This window comes from Pogonomyrmex barbatus, unplaced genomic scaffold (genome assembly GCF_055798465.1).
Source record: "Pogonomyrmex barbatus isolate J1 unplaced genomic scaffold, ASM5579846v1 scaffold15, whole genome shotgun sequence".
Classification (NCBI taxonomy): domain Eukaryota; kingdom Metazoa; phylum Arthropoda; class Insecta; order Hymenoptera; family Formicidae; genus Pogonomyrmex; species Pogonomyrmex barbatus.
In genome coordinates this window covers 6,730,108-6,751,234 of record NW_028297111.1, presented here as the reverse complement: position 1 = coordinate 6,751,234, position 21,127 = coordinate 6,730,108, and the positions used below count along the sequence as shown (strand labels likewise).

General features: G+C 30.0%; 1 protein-coding gene across 1 annotated transcript; it reads right to left on the bottom strand.

The window, feature by feature from the left end:
- Positions 1–13,022: 13,022 nt before the first annotated feature.
- Positions 13,023–14,098, bottom strand: LOC148937339 (otoferlin-like). Its single transcript, XM_089073598.1, has 2 exons — positions 13,450–14,098; positions 13,023–13,245 (listed from the first exon to the last, which is right to left on the bottom strand). Exons 1-2 carry the CDS (start codon positions 13,636–13,638, stop codon positions 13,039–13,041), a joined length of 396 nt encoding a protein of 131 aa, XP_088929724.1. The 5' UTR covers positions 13,639–14,098; the 3' UTR covers positions 13,023–13,038.
- Between the last annotated feature and the right edge of the window lie 7,029 nt (positions 14,099–21,127).

The window sequence follows — 21,127 nt, the reverse complement described above, 5'->3', positions numbered from 1 at the left end:
GCAATTACATTGCTAAGTATCTAGGTAAGCTAAATACTAAGTAAGAGAAGAGAATTTAGAATTTAATTAATTTGATATCTTAAATTCTCAGAGATTGAGAAAATTCTCAAGTTGTAAAAACTTAAGAAAATAGATATCTTAAAGATTATAATTAATAATATCTCTTATCAATATTAACAAATTTTTTGCAAAAGTTTCGCTAAAATTATTTTTATTTAAATTTTACAAACCTGAAGAGAAGCAAAATATTTACTCCACCAATCAAGAGTTTCATCGTTATTATCTGTGTAAATCTTTATTTTTTTTCTAATAAAAAAGGTAAATTTTAATATTCTCTTTATAATTGCCAGTAGTCTATTCATCTTAGACTGGATGTCCTTTGTAGCCATTCTCTTATATGAAATAAGACCTTTGCTCTCCTCTATTGAAGGACTATAATCGATCGGCAGAGGTACTACATCAGAAATAAGATATTGGCTATATTACATAAAAAATCTTATAATAATATATAATTATTTATATAGAATAATATAAAAAATAATAAATAAATAATAAAATAAAATAATTTTCAAAGAATAGAATAATAAATGGAATTATTTGGTGAATAGGATATAATAATTGTTTTCTCTTTTGTGAATTTATATGTATATATATATATATATATATATATATATGTATATATATATATATATATATATTACAAACGCATTATTTTTAATAGACTTGCAACGTGATAAGCCATAGCTAAAATTTTCGATTTAATAAATTGATAATCAAATTTGAAATTGATTACCCTCATGAGAAATTTTTATTGCGAAAAATATCATTTACGCCAAGGTTTGAGTCTAAAATTTTTCGATTATTCGTATCTTTATCAATTCAATTCATTGAATGCGATATATTTATGCAAATAGCCGAGAAGTTCCAGGTTCAAACCCTAGCTGAAATGATATTTTTCGCTATAAGAATTTGATGTAGGGGGGGGATTTTAAATTTGATTATTGATTTAAAGGGAAAAAAATTTAACTATGGCTTTGAACTATTATGTTACAAGTCTGTTAAAAATAGCGATGCTTCGCGATATAAGTAATTGTCCTGAATTGATACACCCAACCCAGCAATGTTCTTTAAATGTTTTTAGAATATTTATTAATTTCGTATTGTATAATTTATGTAGAAATAATATTTATTTAACATTTATTAAATATTTATGCTAGATTAATTGTTCATTTGGAATAATAATTAAAAAATAGCATTTATTTAATGTTTGTTTAATGCTTATTTATATTACATACATTATTTATATTACATTATTGATTTGCAACAAAAATTTGCAAAAAATCTTTATTTAATTCTTTATTCAAGATTAATATAATATTAATATTGAACATATAATATTAATGTTGAATAAATATTAAATAAGTGCTTTCTCAAATTTTATTATTGCAAATGAATAATTAGTATAATACAAACATTAAATTAATATTTAGTCAATGTTAAGTAAACGTTTTTTTATATAATTACATTGCAAATGAAAAGATAAGGTAACGTCCCAAATAACACAGATGAACTCGACACATTATGAACTCAAAAAGAATTCGATAATTCAAAAAAAATTCCAGATGTATACATTATTTTGAATTCTATAAATTTAATTCTATATAAATTCTATATAAATCGAAACTGCTTTGAAAAAAGTTCTTTTTCTGTTCTTAATGAGTTTGTAAATAATCCTTCATCTGCGAGCAGTACGCGGCACTGTTGACAGATGGACTCGGCGAAGTTCTCGTAACTAATCATAGACTAAGGAATAGAGGGACGAAGCAAGTTAAAAATAAGAGACACGTTGGCGGTGATCCGCCATACTCGTCCCATAGGCATACAGAATCACATAGAATGTGTGTGTGTGTGTGTGTGTGTGTGTGTGTGTGTGTGTGTGTGGATTTCTTACTACTGCGTTACATAGCTGGAATATCACAGACACTATCTATAAAATAATCGAAATGAAATTTGCGAAAGACAATTCTCTCCGCACATATTTGATTCCCTCTTCTAAATTAAGACTTTACATTCCGTCTCTCTATTCCTAAGTCTGTGTAATTAATAAATACAGAATAGTATAAAACGCGTAATATTATAAATTTTCTGAATCATGATCTAATAAAATAATGATGAAATGATATCTCGACCGTATTTATAGTCAGTTATCTTATATCTAAGATCGTCTTAAGATTACATTTCAATCGATAAGATGATTGTATAAGCTGTTTAAAAGGAAACTTATTTAAAATTAACTAAGTTAAGTTGAAAATTGTTAACTTTTTAACTTTATTACTTAATTTCTAATTAAGTAACTACTTATTATCTCCATTTCGCATTTAAATAACAATAATAATAAACGCGTATACTAACACACTATTGACGTCTGCCGTTTTGCTAGTTGAAATTTATGTATGAATTTCGACTCGTATATTTGCGCGTCATAATCCTCTTCAGTTATTAATTGCTCCAGAAACACGTGAATGTTGGGGATATTACAGATCCCTGCATACTTGAAACAGCCAAATCCGCGCGAATCGTAAGCCTTTATGGTGATGCTCGGATAGTAAATGTCGAGTTCCGGCATTTCCTTGATGATTAATGCGTTTTAGAGCGGTTCCGTTTTCTCGCCATTAATAATGTACATTATGTGGATTTATTTTAATCGGATTTTGATTTTTAACTGTTAAGATAATTAATGATAAAAGCTGTGATGATGTGATAAATGATATTTAAACAGTAATTAATCTTTTATTAAAACTGTTTCCGCTTTAAAGAATTTGCCGAAAAGTTATCTTGATTAGTTCTTAAATCACGTATGATATATTTAGCTTAGATGTTTGCTAATTAGCCATTCACAACACAAGGTTTGCTAATTAGCCATTCTCGGGATTATCTCGATATTACCAGCTCAATCATAATATGCCGTTTCTCGAAGTTGCTGAATTTCTTGGCGTTCTTCATCACTTCCGACTTGACGTGCACTCCAGCGCACTCCATTACAATCCTTCGTACCGGCATACATTTTATCTTCCTCATGTCGCGTACGCCCCAAAAGATCACTTCCAGCCTGTAGTTTGTCATTTTCGGTCTGATATCCGGTGGGATGCTGTAAATCTTGTCCTCTACTAAAGTGTTCATCGGGATGTCCAAAATCTCTTTGTTCTCCATCTGCAGTTTTATATATATATATATATATATATATATATTTCATATAGATACTATATACAGAGTGTCCCATTTTAATCAACGCACTTGAATTTCTCCGGACTCATGCGAGATATCGAAATTATATTTTCACGAGATTGTATGATATCGATGGGGACATATTTTAATTAAAAAAAAAAATGTTGATCTTGAGTGGAGACATAAAAGTCAAAGTGAGGTCAATTTAATTTTTTTAAATGGCAACCTAATTTTTTAAACAACACCTACGTTTGTAGCGCTGCTCATTATGAATTCAACGCGTTATGACTCAAGAAAAAAAATATATAGTTACTGTTTAAAAAAATGGAGATTTGTAATATGCAATAACATATCTTTTTAAAAAATAACTATGTATTTGTATTTTCTTTATATCAATTGATTTATCTCATTATTCTATGCATAAAAGTATCAGATATAGTTACAGCCAAAAAATGAATAATTGACGAGATATTTTATACTTTATGTCAAATTGTATATCAAATTCAAGCCTCATAACTTAAAAGAGGTATTTAATGAGAAACAGTTTCATTACAGTGTTTTAAAAAGTTCTTGAAGTAAGCTACAAGTATTTTAAAAAACTCTTGAAGTAAGCTACAAGAATATACAATAAAGGTTTCTATTTAAGAAATTAAAAGTGACTTTTATGATCTTCAAACGACTTGATCCAAGATCAAACCAATAACACTATATCTTCCTCCAAATCATATAATTTTTGTCTGAAAAATTTTTATCTGCCAGTTTCAGTTTTCAAGATATTCGTTGGATTAAAATGAATCACTCTATATATATATATATATATATATACGCGCGCGCGCGCGCGCGCGCGTGTGTGTGTGTGTGTGTGTGTGTGTGTGTGTGTGTGTGTGTGTGTATACATTTTTTTGTTCCATTTCATAACAATATTTTTCGAAATTATAAAACAAGAAAGACCATTAAATCGAATGCTTTATACAAAAAAGAATTGAGAGGTGACGCTATTGGAACATTGTGTTGATATTTGTTGTGAGAAGAAAAATCGATAACTCACTTCTATCAACTCGAAAGCAGCGAGGACTGAACCGGTGCAATCTTTTTGCGACTGGAATTTGTACCAAGCTAATTTCGGTGGGAAATCGGGCGGCGAGTAAGTTTCCGTGGCAAGTTTTACTAATGGCACTGCGATAGCTCTGCCGCAGAGTTCTCTCGTGCTCTGTGTTATTTTTACATAAGATATGTAACATTTAAATGCAGTTGAAATAATTACAATTTTTAATTTTAAAGTTTGACACATTTTTTTAATCTACATATCAAAACGGAAAATGATTATATTTATAATTAATAGCTTTGATGTTTTTCATTTTTTTTTCAAACCCATAAAAATAATATTTTATTTTTGTGTTACATTTTCCTTTTTATTTTCAAATGAATATTGTTAAGAAATTTCTGATAAATTTATTGCATTGCTTACGTATAAATCCTGTTGAAAAGGCTGTATGACAACTTCGGGTGGTAAAAATTTAATATACTCTTTGGTACCATGTAAAATAATTGGAGGAAAAATTAACGTTTGGTCCCAAAATGGATCTATACTTTGTCTTATTATCTGAAAAAGTATAAAAATACAATGCTCACATATCGTCAATTATCATTAATCCTAAAACTTTTTTAATAATATATAATATTTCTTTATCGTTATTATGTATTTTTTTGCATTGCATGAAGATATTTTATTTTAAAAGCAAATTTATATAACAAAGAAAATGAAAATCAAATTTTCACATGAATAGTAATTTAATTATCATTGCCATAATGTATAAAAGTAATGGATAAATTAGGAATAACATCTATTTTAATATTTTAATAAACTAATGTAAATATTTTTTCTAAAAAAATATTGTTTATTATTTGATATAATTCTAATCTAATTAAATTTTATTTAATAAAAAATATGCTTATCCTTATTAGTTATTGTTATTATATTTATAATATTTTGTGCCGATTTTAGGCTAACAAGAACAGAAGCACAATTTAATTTTAGATATGTGATTATTTATTGATTAAAGGAACAAAAAAGAAATTCTTAACATATTTTACAAGTTTGTTTCATCGATTGGAAATGTTTTTTTTTATCAAAAAACATTTTTATTTTAATATATTTTGCAAGAATTTTTATTATGTATTTTCTCACTTCTGATATCATAATTCAAGACGGTTACAATAAGCCAACAGAAAATAAAAATAATTTTTGACAATATTTATTAATTTATTAATTTTTAATTTCATAAATTTAAAAACATGAACAGATTTATTTATTTTTATTTATAATTATATGATTATTTACAATTACATATATAATAAACTTGATTTGAATATATCAAATAATCTCTTCGATATATTTATTTATATAAAATTGACAAAAAGGATGTCATAACATTAAATTAATGTGTCCAATAAATACTTTACTTTAAAATTAATATTTTTAAATGAAATTTTAAAATTTTAGAAGCTGCTAAAATTTATTATTTTAACATTGTTATATAATACTTTTAACTTAGAAATAAATTTTTAATTTAACATTTTTAATTATTATATAAAATTTATTAAATAAGATGTAATATGTATAAAGACTCGGTATTGAGCAAATGAAATATTATCTTCTCACTTATGAAATTTAACGTTTGTATTTGCGATATTACGGAACCGCAAGTATTTTGAATATCGATTATCGATACGTCAACCAGATAATTCGGTATTTGATACAGTTATAAAAGCAAAGATTCATGATATAGAATATTATCTTGTTTTTTTTACTAAACATGTTAGCAAATTTTGCATTAGATATTACGTTAAATATGTTCGCAAATTTATCAAAATCCTTAAGCAAAAATAAATTATATCCTATATTAAATATTTGCTAAAGACAATCATGAATTACATTTTTGTCACAGCATTTTTTCTTAGCTTCTCTTTCTCACTCTGCACATATATTCACTCGTAATCGTTTTCTTGTAAGAAAAAATTCTTTTATCGACGCATCTTTTGTAAGAATATTTCATAACAGTTTTCATATTCAATTTTCTCTTCTCGCGTGAATTTTTGTTTTTGTTTAATAAAGGCTGATGACTGATATCAATTAAATAATCATAAAAATATTCTAGAATTGTATAATATTTGCACTAAGTAAAAATTAAAAAAATGAAAAAACTGTTGTTGACGTGCTAAAGTCATGCTGAAACCGGGAGTAGTCCGGAAGATCCGGGATTCGTTTCTTTCTGAAGAGAATCTCCGGCATTTGACAGGTCGCTTAACTTTTCTTCGCGGATCAATCTGCGGAGCTCGAGACAAAGCGCGTTTCTATCTTGAAGATCGTTCCTTTCTGCGTCAGATATTAACCGATATCGATGTCATTCGGTGGAGAGGCTTTGATCTGGCTAAATCGTTAACCTCTCCATTGAACGCAGTAATAACGCGATCATTTTTTTTATATCTTTTCAAATCTGACTTACCATGTAAAATAAAGGAGTTTGAGCGCGTAGTCGATCGTCCGCTTCATTCGTCCGACACATATTATCGAAAGTACCGGCACAATTGCGAAAAGAACTCAGTGTTCAATAAAATCGATATTCGCGCAGAGCAATAATAATTATGGAGAATTGCTATTACACCGGGAATTCATTGTAGAAGTGCATATATTGCAATCAGATATCGCAAACGTCGATGAGCGATTTATTTGTCATGTCACAGTTAGTACGAATTTTAAATATTAATTAATCTTTTTTTTTCATTTGGTTGCTGATTTTTACATTAAAATTTCGCTTATTTTCTTATCACATTGTACACATTTTCTTCAAAACTCTTGTAAAATGTGACAATAATTAAATTACTTTTCTTATGATGTAGACATAATCATTAAATTTATTAATAACATTTTAGATCGTGATTGCTAGCATTACGAATAGCCTCCGCAAATCGTTAATTAATAATAAATATCGCATAATTATTTGTCATTTGTCGATATGGCAGTAACACGAAAAGAATGATATTAATAAAATATTTAAACATTTGGTAAAATGCAGATATGAAAATAAACTTTTACTACAAAATCAAGATAATGATGCACAACGTCTAAGCGTGATAATAATATTACAAAAATTTTTGGTTCTCAAAGGTTGGTTTGTTATCAATCAATTTGAGTGTTTTATAAGTTTGAGTGTTATCAATCATATTGCGTGCTATATCATTATTTATAATAGCCTAATAAAATTATTTCCAAACTCATGTTTGATCAAATTTTTATCTATTTCAACAAAAATCATTCTTTCCGTGCTGCAATATAATTAATATAAAAATTGGTTCTTATATAATTTTAATACAGAGTCACTGTAAAGAAATGCACTATAAACCATTCTTTTTTTTAACTCTTTGAAGAGAAGAGACAGTAAACAAAGTTAAAAAAAAATTGCTTAAAAGAAGAAAAATTTATCAAGCCTTAAGCACATATTGATCTTAAATTATAAATTATAAATAAATTAAAAATTATAAATATCTATTAACAAACTTGTCCATTCATTCAATATTTCTATACATTTTGGACATTTTTATGCAATTTGCATTTTATTAAGATTATATTATTATCAATGACGTTATTATTATTATTATTAATATAAAATGTATTTGTATGCTTACTTTATTTATTTCTACTTTATTATTATTTACATATTTTATGTTTATATTTCACGATTTTAAATTCCTTTTTTACATTTTATAAAGAAATTATATAAAAGAAAAATAAATAGTATAAATTAAAAAAGTATATATACAGCCATAAAAAAAGCTTTCAATCAGAAATTAGAAGATAACAGAGGATTACAAATTAATCAGTTTTAAATGAATAATTAACATTTTAGTTTAAAACTGAAATTGAAAATTTAGTTTGATTTAATTAAAATACATTCAAGGCTAAAATTAGCCTTAAGGCCAAGATAAACCTAAGCATAATTCAATAAAAGAATGAAGCAATTTTGTATAAAAAAAAAATTAGTTTCTTAAACTTTTTTGATACAATAACATTTTTAATTCAATAACATTAAATCGCCGGAATAAACACTGAATTTGTATATTCAAATAATCTCTTTTAATTCATTAATTATTTAAATACTTACTTAAATACATTATCGTACTGTATAATATCCGGATAAGGTAATTTTTGAAAGGGACTTGAAAACTTTCCGGTTATGTACGATAATATCTCGTTAATGTTGAAACAAACCTCGAATTCGATAGTATTACGACGCTTTTAAGTAGCAAATATAGAGCCGTAGCCGTGTATTTTAATATTTGTCAACCGCACAGCATGAACTGAACGGAACGTGCAACATTAATCACGCTCATATTACATCAACGTCGTTACTCTCGCGCGTTTCGCAAGTGAAATGTCACAGGAGTACACGCCACAGAAATTTCACGGTATCATGATCGTAACTACCGCGTGTATACATACGGCACGATATCACCACCCGGGGGGGGAAGGGATATCGCGATGGAAATCGTCGCGATAACCGAGTGCGAGCGAGTTATCAAAATTGAAAACCGACCTTCTTCAAAATTTCATGTTTTCAAGAGCCGGAGAATGGAAAATTTGAAGGTTTTTTTTCGTTAATTTCCTACCTACACACTTACCTGCGTGGAGGCTGTGTAGCCTTGAAACACAATACATATGAACGGATCCAGCAAACCGGAAGCGTCCATTCCGGGTTCAAAGCGGCCTTGGAATATGTGAGCTCGCAATTGGAACGTCTGTAAGGATCATATGGCATTGGTCACGAGATCATTTTCACAGACGTTTCGCTTCATTTTCGTTTTTTTCCTAGCATAGCATTTTTTTTTCCACGCGCCAAACTGTACATCTCTTTCTAAATCAGATGTTCGCGTTTGGATTTGGATACATTCACGCACATCACAATGCCCCATTCTATACCTTTTCACCCCGTAGTTCTTACCGAGAACTGGTTGTACTCGATGTACTTCGGAAAAACGTCGACGTTTCTACTATGGTCGATCTCGTATTCTGGCGGAATCGCACTCCAACACGCAGCGGCATATTTCGCATTGCCGAGCCACAAAAATGCTTCAATTTTGCAGGCGGTATATTCGACAGGCTCGTTTTCGTCGTCCGGATTCCTGGGAAACAAATTCAACCGCCTACCACATTTCCGGCCCATTTCTGTCGCCTCCTCGGAATAGACGATTTGCTCGGCGGGAAGTCGCGAGTATGCGACTCGCTTCGAGCCTGCGATCATCCAAATAAAAACATCCGGGAGACTATGCTGAGGCTAAACGAACGGAAACGTTAAGCAAATTACGACGGAATAAAATTGTCCGAGAAAATCCTCATTCATTACATCCTGATAGTTCGCAAGAGGGATTTTGCATTATTTCTCTTGCAGTTTCTACTTTCCTATGATGCACCGTATACACTTACATCATCGCAAATGTTTCTCAATTTTTTTAGATATTGATACGCATGTATCATCGCGATTCTCATGTAGTTATTATTAGGAAGCTCCCCGTTAATCTTGATTCTCTTAAGAATGTCTTCAATAGTTTTGTGACACAGGCTCACGCGATGCTGATCGAGTTTGGTAATTCCACCTTCATTTTTATATCTGCCGGTATCCAATATGTGTAAATAATGTATACAATCAGTTTTCAATATGCGAATTGTTTCATTATAAGTTTCGAAGGCTATTGGATTTTCCATAGACATCAACGCCTCTAATTTTTCCAATTTTGTCTCCTAAAATCATATTGAATTGTACGAACAATACGACGTGTTGAAAAATTTTAGTATTTAAAAATTTTTTTTTAGTATCTTTACTTAAATTATGCCGGTTTTACAATTACTGGTTTCATTTAACACTTTAATTAATAACCTTAAAATTTTTCTTAAAAAATTAAGCAAAGGTATGTTATAATTTTAATAATTTTTTTCAAGGTTGAATTCCAAAATGCAATTTTCTTATTGGCAATTAAGAATTTGCGCACTTTTAATGGCAAATAATTGCAACGTACTAAAGAATCGGAGATGTAGCGGAGACTGTTACTGTTGTACATCCGCCATTCGAAATTTGGCCACCAAGATTTAATGTACAAACACGGCTTTCTAGATCCCAGAGGCACGTAATTATACTTGCCATCTAAAGTGCCGGTTGTTCGCGGAGCTGACTGACTCTCGAAGTTCAATCGCTTTTCTAGCAATGCATTTTCTAAAAGCAAGAATAAGCAGGAAGAAAAGTACTTTTATTACAGTGCTATTGTACACTGTTGGAAAAAATGTGTTGAATTTAACATAAATCGCATGTCCCAAACCGGGTCCACTCAAAATTTTGTGTTAATTTAACATAATACGGATGTGTTAAATAGTAACACCGATACTATGTTAATATTTCAACAAAAAAGAAATGTACACTTGAAGTTAAGTGTGTATTACAATTAACATAATTTTTATGATAAAATAACATGTCGAGCCGCGTCAAAATTCGAGACTGTGCCGGAAACCACACAAAGAATAATAACAAGTCATCCCCACTCCTGTTATAGAGTAAAATCAACATTTCTTTTTTTTTGTGTAAATTTTAACATATTGAATAAATACGTACGAATTGTGTTATTTTAACACATTTCTTAAATCATTTTAATAATTTTACATTTTATATTTGTTTAAGGTCAGTTAACATAGTAGACATGTGTTAAATTTACATATAAATATGTAGATTATTTAACACAAAAATTTTAACAAGGACCGATTTTGACACAAAATTTTGATACAAAATGTTTTTTACTGTGTACTTTTATTTTAATGCTAAACATGACCTTCTGATTTTCATCATTCGTTGGCGTTGAAAACATGCTTCACATAAGACAAATACAGAGTGACTGTAGACAACAGTGACAAATTCATGAGACGTTGCTAAAAGTTGAAGTAAAGTCGTACAATATATATTTCATACTCCAAAATACTTATTTCTTTTATTAAGTCTCAAACTTTGTCTCTCTTCAAAGAGTCACTCTGTAGAAATCGCAATCAACAGCAACTACATTGTCGAAATTACAAAAAGTAAAAGAAAAATGCTGAGCTACATTAAAGCATTAAAACGTTTTTTTAGACGTGATAATGTAACGAGCAAAAATAAAAGCACCTGTTTGACTGTCATTGTTCTCTGCGCATTGGCTATGTAGAAATTGTTGATTTCCTGCGTTCCCCAGACTCAGTTCGAAACTAATTAATTTCGATCCAAATCGAGAACGATCAATCAGACATATATCATACAATACTCCAACCAAAAGATACTCCTCGGTCGACCACAGATTTCTCTAAATTTTTTATAGTTTTTTATTAAATTTTTTATTAAAGTTAAAAACTTAGTATTTAAACTAAAAAATTATAAATCTAATTCTGAAATTTGTAATTTTTTAAATTTTATATACGTACTTTCTTATATTTAATTTAACTAAAATTTTTAATATTTGGCAAAAAAGACAACTTTATTAGAATTATTAAAATTAAATTTAAATTAGATTTTACAGATATTTTAAAATTATATGTATATGTATGTACACACACACGCGCGCGCGCGCGCACGCACACACACACACACACACACACACACACACACACACACACACACACACATACACACACACATTATATTATTTAGAGTTATATTATAAAATCTAATTTGTATTTTAATAATCCAAAGAAAGTTTTTTGAATATTAAAGATTTTAGTTAAATTAAATGTAAAGAATGCATTCTTTTGTTATATTTATTGAAATAATGTTTGCTTTAAGATTATATATAAAGCAAATTAAGAAAATTTAATAATTTTTTAACAAAATTATTAAATTTATAATGGATGTCCTTTGATTATTGAAAATTAATTTCTTTAATAATGAAAATGTAATTTTAACAATAACTAAAGTAAAATAAACGGTCGCGGAAATGGAGCATAATTTCAAATCTAATCACTTCAATAATGGAATATGCCGGGACGGTCTCAACTCCGATTCCGGGGGATGCTTCTGGGTCATCCATTTCAGTTTTCAGTGACAGAAGCACCCTTCCACGATACAAAGGCATTGCCGTCAAGCATTTGCCCGAGCAGCCGTTCTTTTCCACCGAGCCGGATCCGTAAAAGTGGATGAAAGACGGCCCGTAAGTCGGCAGGAATCCTGTTGGCAGGCCAAATGCTATCTTTCGCAATTTCTCACGTCGCGCTCTTACTTTATTACTTTTCAACATTTATTTGAATGTTGTATGCGTTAAAGTTTGCTTTTAAACCAGATTTAAAAAGATTGATATCCTTACGCCTGCATATTTATATAAATACAAATATTTTAATATATTTTAATATATTTATAATATATATATATATATATATATATATATATATATATAATATATTTATAATATATTAAATATATATATATATATTTAATATATTTATATTAAATATATATATATTATTAAATAAATATATATATATATTAAATATATATATATATATTTAATATATTTATTATATTTATAACTTTACTGTGATATAAAAATATTTTTGCAATTTAAGTAAGTTAAAATTCATAAAGAATTTCTTGCATGTAAAGCAAAGATATTGGAGTAGGAGATAAAATAAATCTCGTATAAAATCAAGATACAGATGTATGAAGATATATACTACATTTATTTTATTTATTTAAGAGCAAATTTATGAGCCCCTTTTCTCTGAGAGCATTTTTTTTTACTCCTGGGAAGAAATTATTTGGCAATATTACCGTACTCTCCGGAATTCGAAATCTTTGTTGTATTCAGGATATAAACTGCTATAATGCAAGTCCGGCAACTGTCGATACGATGTTTTATAGCAATTCTCACACGGTGGCAGAGAACGGGGAACATCTCCTTGAAAATAATGGCCTCGCGGAATTTCGGGGAGTAGGTTTGCCACGCTTCACTCGTCGATCCCTGAAAGCACTATAGTCTGTAAGTTGTTTCGTTCGCAAGGTCGTATTTTAAATGAATATTGCATATTTATTCAGTAGTGGCTCCGTGTATCAAATATCTCTAGTATGATATTATTTTTATCCCTCATGGAAATTAAAGGGTCTTTAAAATTATTTATCTTCGCGCGGAATTGAGAATCGAGAAATTAACTCTCCCGTTACCTACCTTCATTCCAGCGAACGATATTTGCACGTAAGGATTAACGTTCTCGAAATCGGTCTTCCTGCACAAACTGCTCATGTCGGGCAGGCCGTCGGCGCGATAAACGACGAAGATGTATCGAGCGCGTTGCCTGAAGAGCAATCTCTCACCACCGATGGGTAGCAGTAGATTCCTATGTTCATTTAAACACATTCCCACGAGATTCGAGCACAGGCGATGGATATTCTGACAAGCCACTCGGTATAAATTATCGATATGTCGATAACAGAAATTTATTTTTGATAGAGATTACCCTTCGATGTCGCCTTCATCTTCTATCTCTGGATGCACCTTTATCTTCTCACCTTTGACGTTTACCATGATATTGCACTTTACGTAACCCTTTGGGCCTGTCGTTAAGTCCTTTGGGTCCCTCAATACGGCCCATTTATGATAATACTGACGATCTATATGCAGAAGCAAAAATATATATATTTTGATGAATGCTTCTTGAAAAGTTATAGATAAGACTTTTAATTTAATTGCATTTTTAGTCTTCTCAACTTTTAGCTATTTTACTTTTTGAAGTAATATTTCTTCGAATATTTCATTTTTTTTCAATAAGACATTATTTCTCTATTATCTGTTTGCAAATTAAAATGTTTATCTTTTGCCAAGATAATTAAGTTGTTTATATCATTTAAAAAAAAAAAAAATTGGGATTATTTCTTTTTAATTCGCATATCAGTAAAGTTCTAAAATACATTCGTATTTTCGTATTTTTATCTTTTTCTTTTTTGTAACCTGGTTGTTCCCATACTGTGGCAACTTCGAAGGAAATGCTTCCATGAAACTTTAGTCGCCGAAGAAAGTTCCGCAGATACACCGCTATCGTGATTTCCGTGTTTAACAGATTGTCCAAACTGCACGTGAAGTCGAATACAAAGTACTACGTATTTTAAAGGGCAAAAGGTAAATATTCCACGCGAATAAAATATCTGCATTAAATGCTACTATGTATCGAAAGTTAAATACCAATCTTTCAGAAAAACTGAAAGTACTAGAAATTTCAATCTTGACAATTTCAAATTCTTCAAATTTAAAAAAAATATTGAAGGACTTTTCAATCTTTCATAATTTTAATGATCTGCAATTTTCAATGGCAGCCATAGTCCTTCCAATAGCCCATAGCCATAAATTTTAGAATATAGTATTAAAAAATTTATATTTATATTTTAAAATTTATATTTTTAATTTATAAAATAGAATTTATAAAAGAGAAACATTTTACAAAAGAGAACATTTTACAAAACTTTGGGTACATTTAAAGTATATTAAATTTATTTATATTGGTTGCATATTCCATACAATAACAATATGATGTGTTTATGTGTTTATAACTTAAAAAATTCGTTAAGTTCAAAGAAAATTACAAATACTAAGACAAATTAATATTATCTCAAATTATTACATTCAAATTATTAAAGATTTGCTTATTAAAAGATATCTATTTAATTTTAATCATTATAATTTTGAATCGAGTGGTTTTATACAAATCAATTTCGACAGATTGGATAACTTCACCTCGTTGTATATAGGATTATCAGTCCTCTGGCGTACCACTGTCCTCCTCTTGCGATTTCCAACTTTGACGACGACCAACGGATTCGCATTTTGCGGCAAGTACTTTGCTTCGAGTATAGTTACGCAAACTTGATAAATGGAGAACTTCGGCCTGCATTTCTTGAAAGGCATAGCGGAGCGCAAATTCGATCGGTAATATTGGCCGTATGCCAGATGCGATTTGCATTTGTTTAACTTGCCGCTTGTTTGTTTCTGAACACATTGAAAATTACGAATGTGACAGTTATGAATTTATGCATAGCAATACAAGGCGGCGAACAAAACAATACTTTAACAAGACTTTTTTTCGTCAATAAAACTTTTTCCATTTTCCTTTATACTGTCGGCAAAACTTTTTTCACGTTGTTTAAAATTTAGCATTACATAAAGTATTTTTTTCCAAACAAGTTTTCTAAAATGTTTTTCTTTCGGATGTAAATCATTTTTTAATTTCTTCTTTCACAAAACAGCATATTATATATTTTGTTTGTATCTGTTAAAAAGCAATTAGAAATCAGAGGTCTGTAATTAAAATATTTTTTTATTTCTTCATGTAACATTTATAGCTTGTTCTCTCTTTGCAATTTAATTAACAAATTTACATTTTTATATAGTATTTGCAAATAAGCTAACTTATCAACGGATTCAGATTTTTTACATATCAACAGATGGTAAAAATATTAACTGAAGATATATTTTAAATATGATCGATAAATATTTTTCCGCGTTTACCTACCGTTGATTTCATTCAATTTGATTAGTAGTTCCGTCGTTTTTCGTTTTTTTCAAAAAGCAGGTAACAAAATTAAAATATAATATTAAAAGAAGATCAATACTTGAAAGAAATTGATTGTTAACTTTTTATATAAAATGCAAAGAACGTTAGTTATAAAATTTAATTTTGATATAAATTTTTTTAATATACAACAAATTAATATTCTTATACAAAATACTTATATTATCGTTAAATATTTTTTATAGTTTAATAGATAAAATTTTAAATTATTAAAGCACATTTTTAAATTGTATTGTGCAGTTGTGTTGCGCTATTATTCTGTTATTATTCTTTTCTAATTTAAAATGTAATGTATCTCACAATTGTGTATCGTGATGCGTATGTGGCCGAGCTTAAACCGTATAATAAATAATTATCATAACAAAGCATCACGGTTATTTTGTAGTAAAAGGCTTTTACTGTAACAAAATTCCCATTTTCAATCGTATGACAAATAATTTATAAATAAACAATATTTATTTTATTACTTCTTCTATTTGAAATGATGGAATGAACAATTATTTCTTGAAAAAAAACATTAATTATTAATAAAATATAATTTTAATTTAATAAAGTATGCATTATTAAATTTATATGTCACAATATATTTTAGAATAGTTTTTCTTTATAAACAGAAACTGCGTATATTCGAATAACAGACTTTGCTTCCCTTGACTTCATGTTGTTTTCATCAAAGGCCACCCTGTCAGACACAAGTGCGTGCTTCACACGTCAATTTTGCGCCAGTCCGTGTAAATACAGACCTCACACCTGACAAAGTACTTATTCCCCGTTCTGACAGCAATCGAAATGCAGTCGTAATCTAAAATATTGACGCATAATTAAGCTAGAAGTGTCAATCTTGAATGTGTGAGAACCTTTTTTTCATAAAAACTTTAGACGTTAGGGCGTTTTGTTATATATTATTGCAAAATTAACACATTATCAATTTTTCTCCAATTTTTATTTTTTCCCTCAAAAACTATTTTTTTATTAGTTTGATACAAAAATTTTATTAACAAATAAGATATATATTATTCCATTGATTTATCGTCTTGAAGCTTTTTATTTTTTTTAAACATGTGAAACTTTTAATTAAAGATTGAAAATCTTAATTAAATTGATAACACCCCACATATTTTCTATCAATGAATATTGTTAATATTAAAACTTTAGAGACAACCATTTTTTTCTTCTGACATGGAACTAGAAAATCAATAACTAATTTAAAAATATATTAAAGATATAAAATAATTTTTTGATCCCTTCGACTAAACTGTCGTCTAGTTTGTGGCTGAATTTAACGGGAAACGTACATACAAGTGATTTACAACTTGTATGTAACAGCACGTGGCGAAACATGTGAGACGTACTCGTAATAGTTTCCGAATATACACCCTCCGTTACACGCCCCTACTGATTCATTCGAATTGTTGTTTCCTCCCTTACGAATCACCAACTATGCGAAACGTATTGATGCCCGTCATCGATATCGTTTCTCTTTATTATTATGGAAATTTATAGTATAAAAAAAGTCCTCGGTAAAACGCGAAATATAAGGGCCGAGAATGTGGATCGTTGTTAATGAGAGCGAATATACTAGCTCACGCATAAAATTTTCCCATGCAAACGCCTCATCATGCAATTAATTGTTGTGTCTTTGCAAAGAAGTCATCAGTAAGCTCGACATTATTAAACATTAAACTTAAAGGCGAATCGGAGATTTAATTATTATAATTTTCTTGAGATAATAGCAAGTGCGAAAGAATCATAAAAAATTATATGATAAATGTTTAAAACGCAAAAAATTAAAACATTTAATGATTAATTATATATGTGCTATGTATAACATAAACAGTTTGCCTCATTAAAAAAGAAATTTATTAATTACTTTTCCAATAATTGGAGAAATATAAGAGTAATTTATTTAAATTTTGATGACAGTACAATTGTCCAAATCAAAATAATCTTTAATTCATTTATCAATGAATTTTTTTTAATATACTGTAAAGTATCTACGCTATCTATTACTCTTTATTTCGCCTTCAATTTTTCTACCTAATTTTAAATAGAAAGATAACAATAAAAACTCTCGTAGTCTCATAGATCTCAATTATTTGAGATTCCGCTCGACGAATCCATTATCGCGTTGTAACGTCATTATCAACTTGAATTTACCAGCTTACCTCTAATAAAGATTCAAATTACAATGGTGTTAGTGCGCGCAATAAAATTTTTGTACTCCGAAAACGCGGAAAACGCGGGCAAAATTACCGAGTAATCATCACAATAACGCGTCAGAGGGAAAAAAAGAGGAGAAAGAAATGATGGTAAAAAAAAAAATGCTAACTCTCAGGGGTCGAGACAAGCGTGTTAGCCGCGGGGTTGTAAGTTAACCCCGCTAAACTGGTCGCGAAACACGAGCGTCCCCGACGGGGGGGCTTCGCCGTCGGGGGTGTTCGTTATACTGCGAGCCCTTTGAGAGGGTCACGTGCCTGTGCGGCGGACCCCTCAAGCCGATATCGTATTTGTACAACACGTACGGCCATTATTGTAATACGCCTGTTTGTGTGTTTTGCGCAGTCTTTGTACTCCTCCACTCTCTATATGATCCGTCTTCTTTTTCCTTCTCCTTTTCGTTCCCATTCTTTTTTTTCTCATCTTTTTTGGTTTTTTTAGTTTTTTTTCTATTCTCCTGTTCTAATCTTGTTTTTTCACGTTTTTCTTTCTAAGTCAATACTAATTTGCAAATACTTTGCCAAAATAGATATATATATATATATATATGCGATATGATATATTTTATATTTTTAAAAATTCTTTCTAATATAGATTAATCTTTTCAGTTTTTTAAAATCGTTAATTAAATTGCAAAGTATAAGCTCGTATTAATAACATTAAACTACAAAAAAATTTTTCCTTTAAACTTTGAATGAGAGTAGGTATGTATAGATTTTTGCATACTAAAACGTATTTGATTTTTAAATTTATGTATCACATCAGGATTTTGGAAATAACATATTATAAAGTTTGTGAAATAATATACAAAAAATACAATATATATATTTATTATATATTTTGTTATAATTATATGTTATAAAATAATATATAGTTATTGTGCTGCTCACGATGAAAAGATAATAAATTTTCATACATAAACAAATTTTTTAAAAATTTAAATCTCAGCACGTATACATCTTCATACATACACACACACATGTATATATATATTTATATATATCTTTTATTTTCAAGATATTTCAAGATATTTACATTTCTTACTTTTTATTGAAATATAGTCAATTACAATTATATATATTTTTATATGTAATAGAATATGCATTATATGCTTTTTTGTAATTAATTATAATATATATATTTTTCTTATGAACTTTATAATCTGTTATTTATGAAATTGACTATATTCTATACAAATTTAAAAAATCCGATTTGTTTCTTAATACTCAAACATTTAATTCCATTTCACAAAATATTTAATTCCATTTCAAAAACTAGAATAAAAAATTATTTTTGTAATATAAATATATTCTTGTAATATATTCTAGTAATATATTCTTAAAACCTTAGTAGCATTTTAATATATTCTATTAATATATTCTATTAATATATTCTAAAAACCTTAGTAGCATTTTATTACGAAAGCTCTTAAATGTATTGACTGATATATTTCTTCACTTTTTCGGTGGTTTATTATTTCTCTTTTTTATTTCTCTTCTTTCTGATTCCTTGCAATTTCCGCTTGCCGAGTTTTCGCACACTTGTCGCGCAGATTATTATTACGAGCAACGGGTCATTATTGTTTCGTGAAACAATGAGCACTCGTAATCTGCAGAAGGGTGAACCCGGCCTCCCTTGCTTCGACGGATCACGTGGGAAACATCGTGGTTTTTTTTTTGTTGGGCGCGACGCAGCTTTTCTCTCGTGAGATGCGAGAAGGCGGCTGCCACGCGTACTTTTAACCCTTTCAATTCTTTCATCTGATGACTTCATCAGTCCGTCACTTCTATATTTTGATGATATAATAGATAATAATGTTAGATCTGATATTCAAGTTATGTTAAATTTGCAAATCTATCATCTTCCTTAATCTTCTGAAGATGAAGCAATAAATTTCTAGCGTTCAATTAGCGTTTGATAAAATTAAGAATAATTAGATACAGCATTCGTAGTAAATTTATTTTTGAAGATCGACCAAGAACGAGAACTACATCAAGTGGGGATATCTTTATGATAAAACTAGTCTTCTTTTTCTCGTATGGAAAAAAAAAAAATTACACGTTTGTATGCTAAGAAAAAATTCTGAAATTCGAGAGATCACTCATCTGTGCGAAATTCTGTTGTACGATTTCGATTCATGTTAGAAAATACGAATGTACGGGCCGGTAGATTTAATTAAGCCGATCGCACGATCGCAATGGTATGTCAATCGCGGGCGGGCCGCGAGCTTCATCAGGCGCGACCTTCCTCGGGAACTTCGCTCTTCATGGGTGGCTGGAGGCAGTCCGAGAAGTGGGCCGCCTCGTATAAATAGCGGAACATTATTCCTATCTCCCGCGCGGTGGGTACACCCGTGGTACACTCGAAGTCTCTCTCTCTTCTTTCGGTTGGTAAATCCCCCCTCGATCTCGCTTTTCTCTCTTCTCGGCTTTGGCCACGGCCACGGCCACGGCGTGTCGTGCACGGCCGCTCGAACGCAGATGATGGGATGACGGACCGCGGGCGTGTCCGAGTAGCCGATACCGGGCGCGTGATCGGGAGACCTCCCGGGGGCCGACCACCCTCGAGGGGCCACGAGGGTCGACTTGTTAGCCAGACACAACGGGCCCTCGAACTAACGGAGTGCTCTCCGCGGCCGACGACAGCTACAAGCCGACAATGTTTCTTCTGCACCTCCGTATATATACCATCGCACGCGACGTGCGTACCTCGTATTTGCATTGCGAATTCTCTCTCTCTCTCTCTCTCTCTCTCTCTCTCTCTCTCTCTCTCTCTCTCTCTCTCTCTCTCCCCTCCCCTCCCCTCATCATCTAAGATCGCACTCCCCATCTCTTTCTCCTTTTTAACAATACCCACGATGTCCACGATTATATTTTACTTTCTGCACACTCGATATATCTTGTTGTATGAAAACTTCATGCATAAATCGCCTTTTCAATCATCACGTATTACTTTATTATTTACTGCTATTATTAGCTGTCCTATTTTTTTTTTTTTTTTTTATTCATCTTGATTCATGTTTCTTATATATATTCGCGACTGAAGTCATTTTTATAATGATGTGAC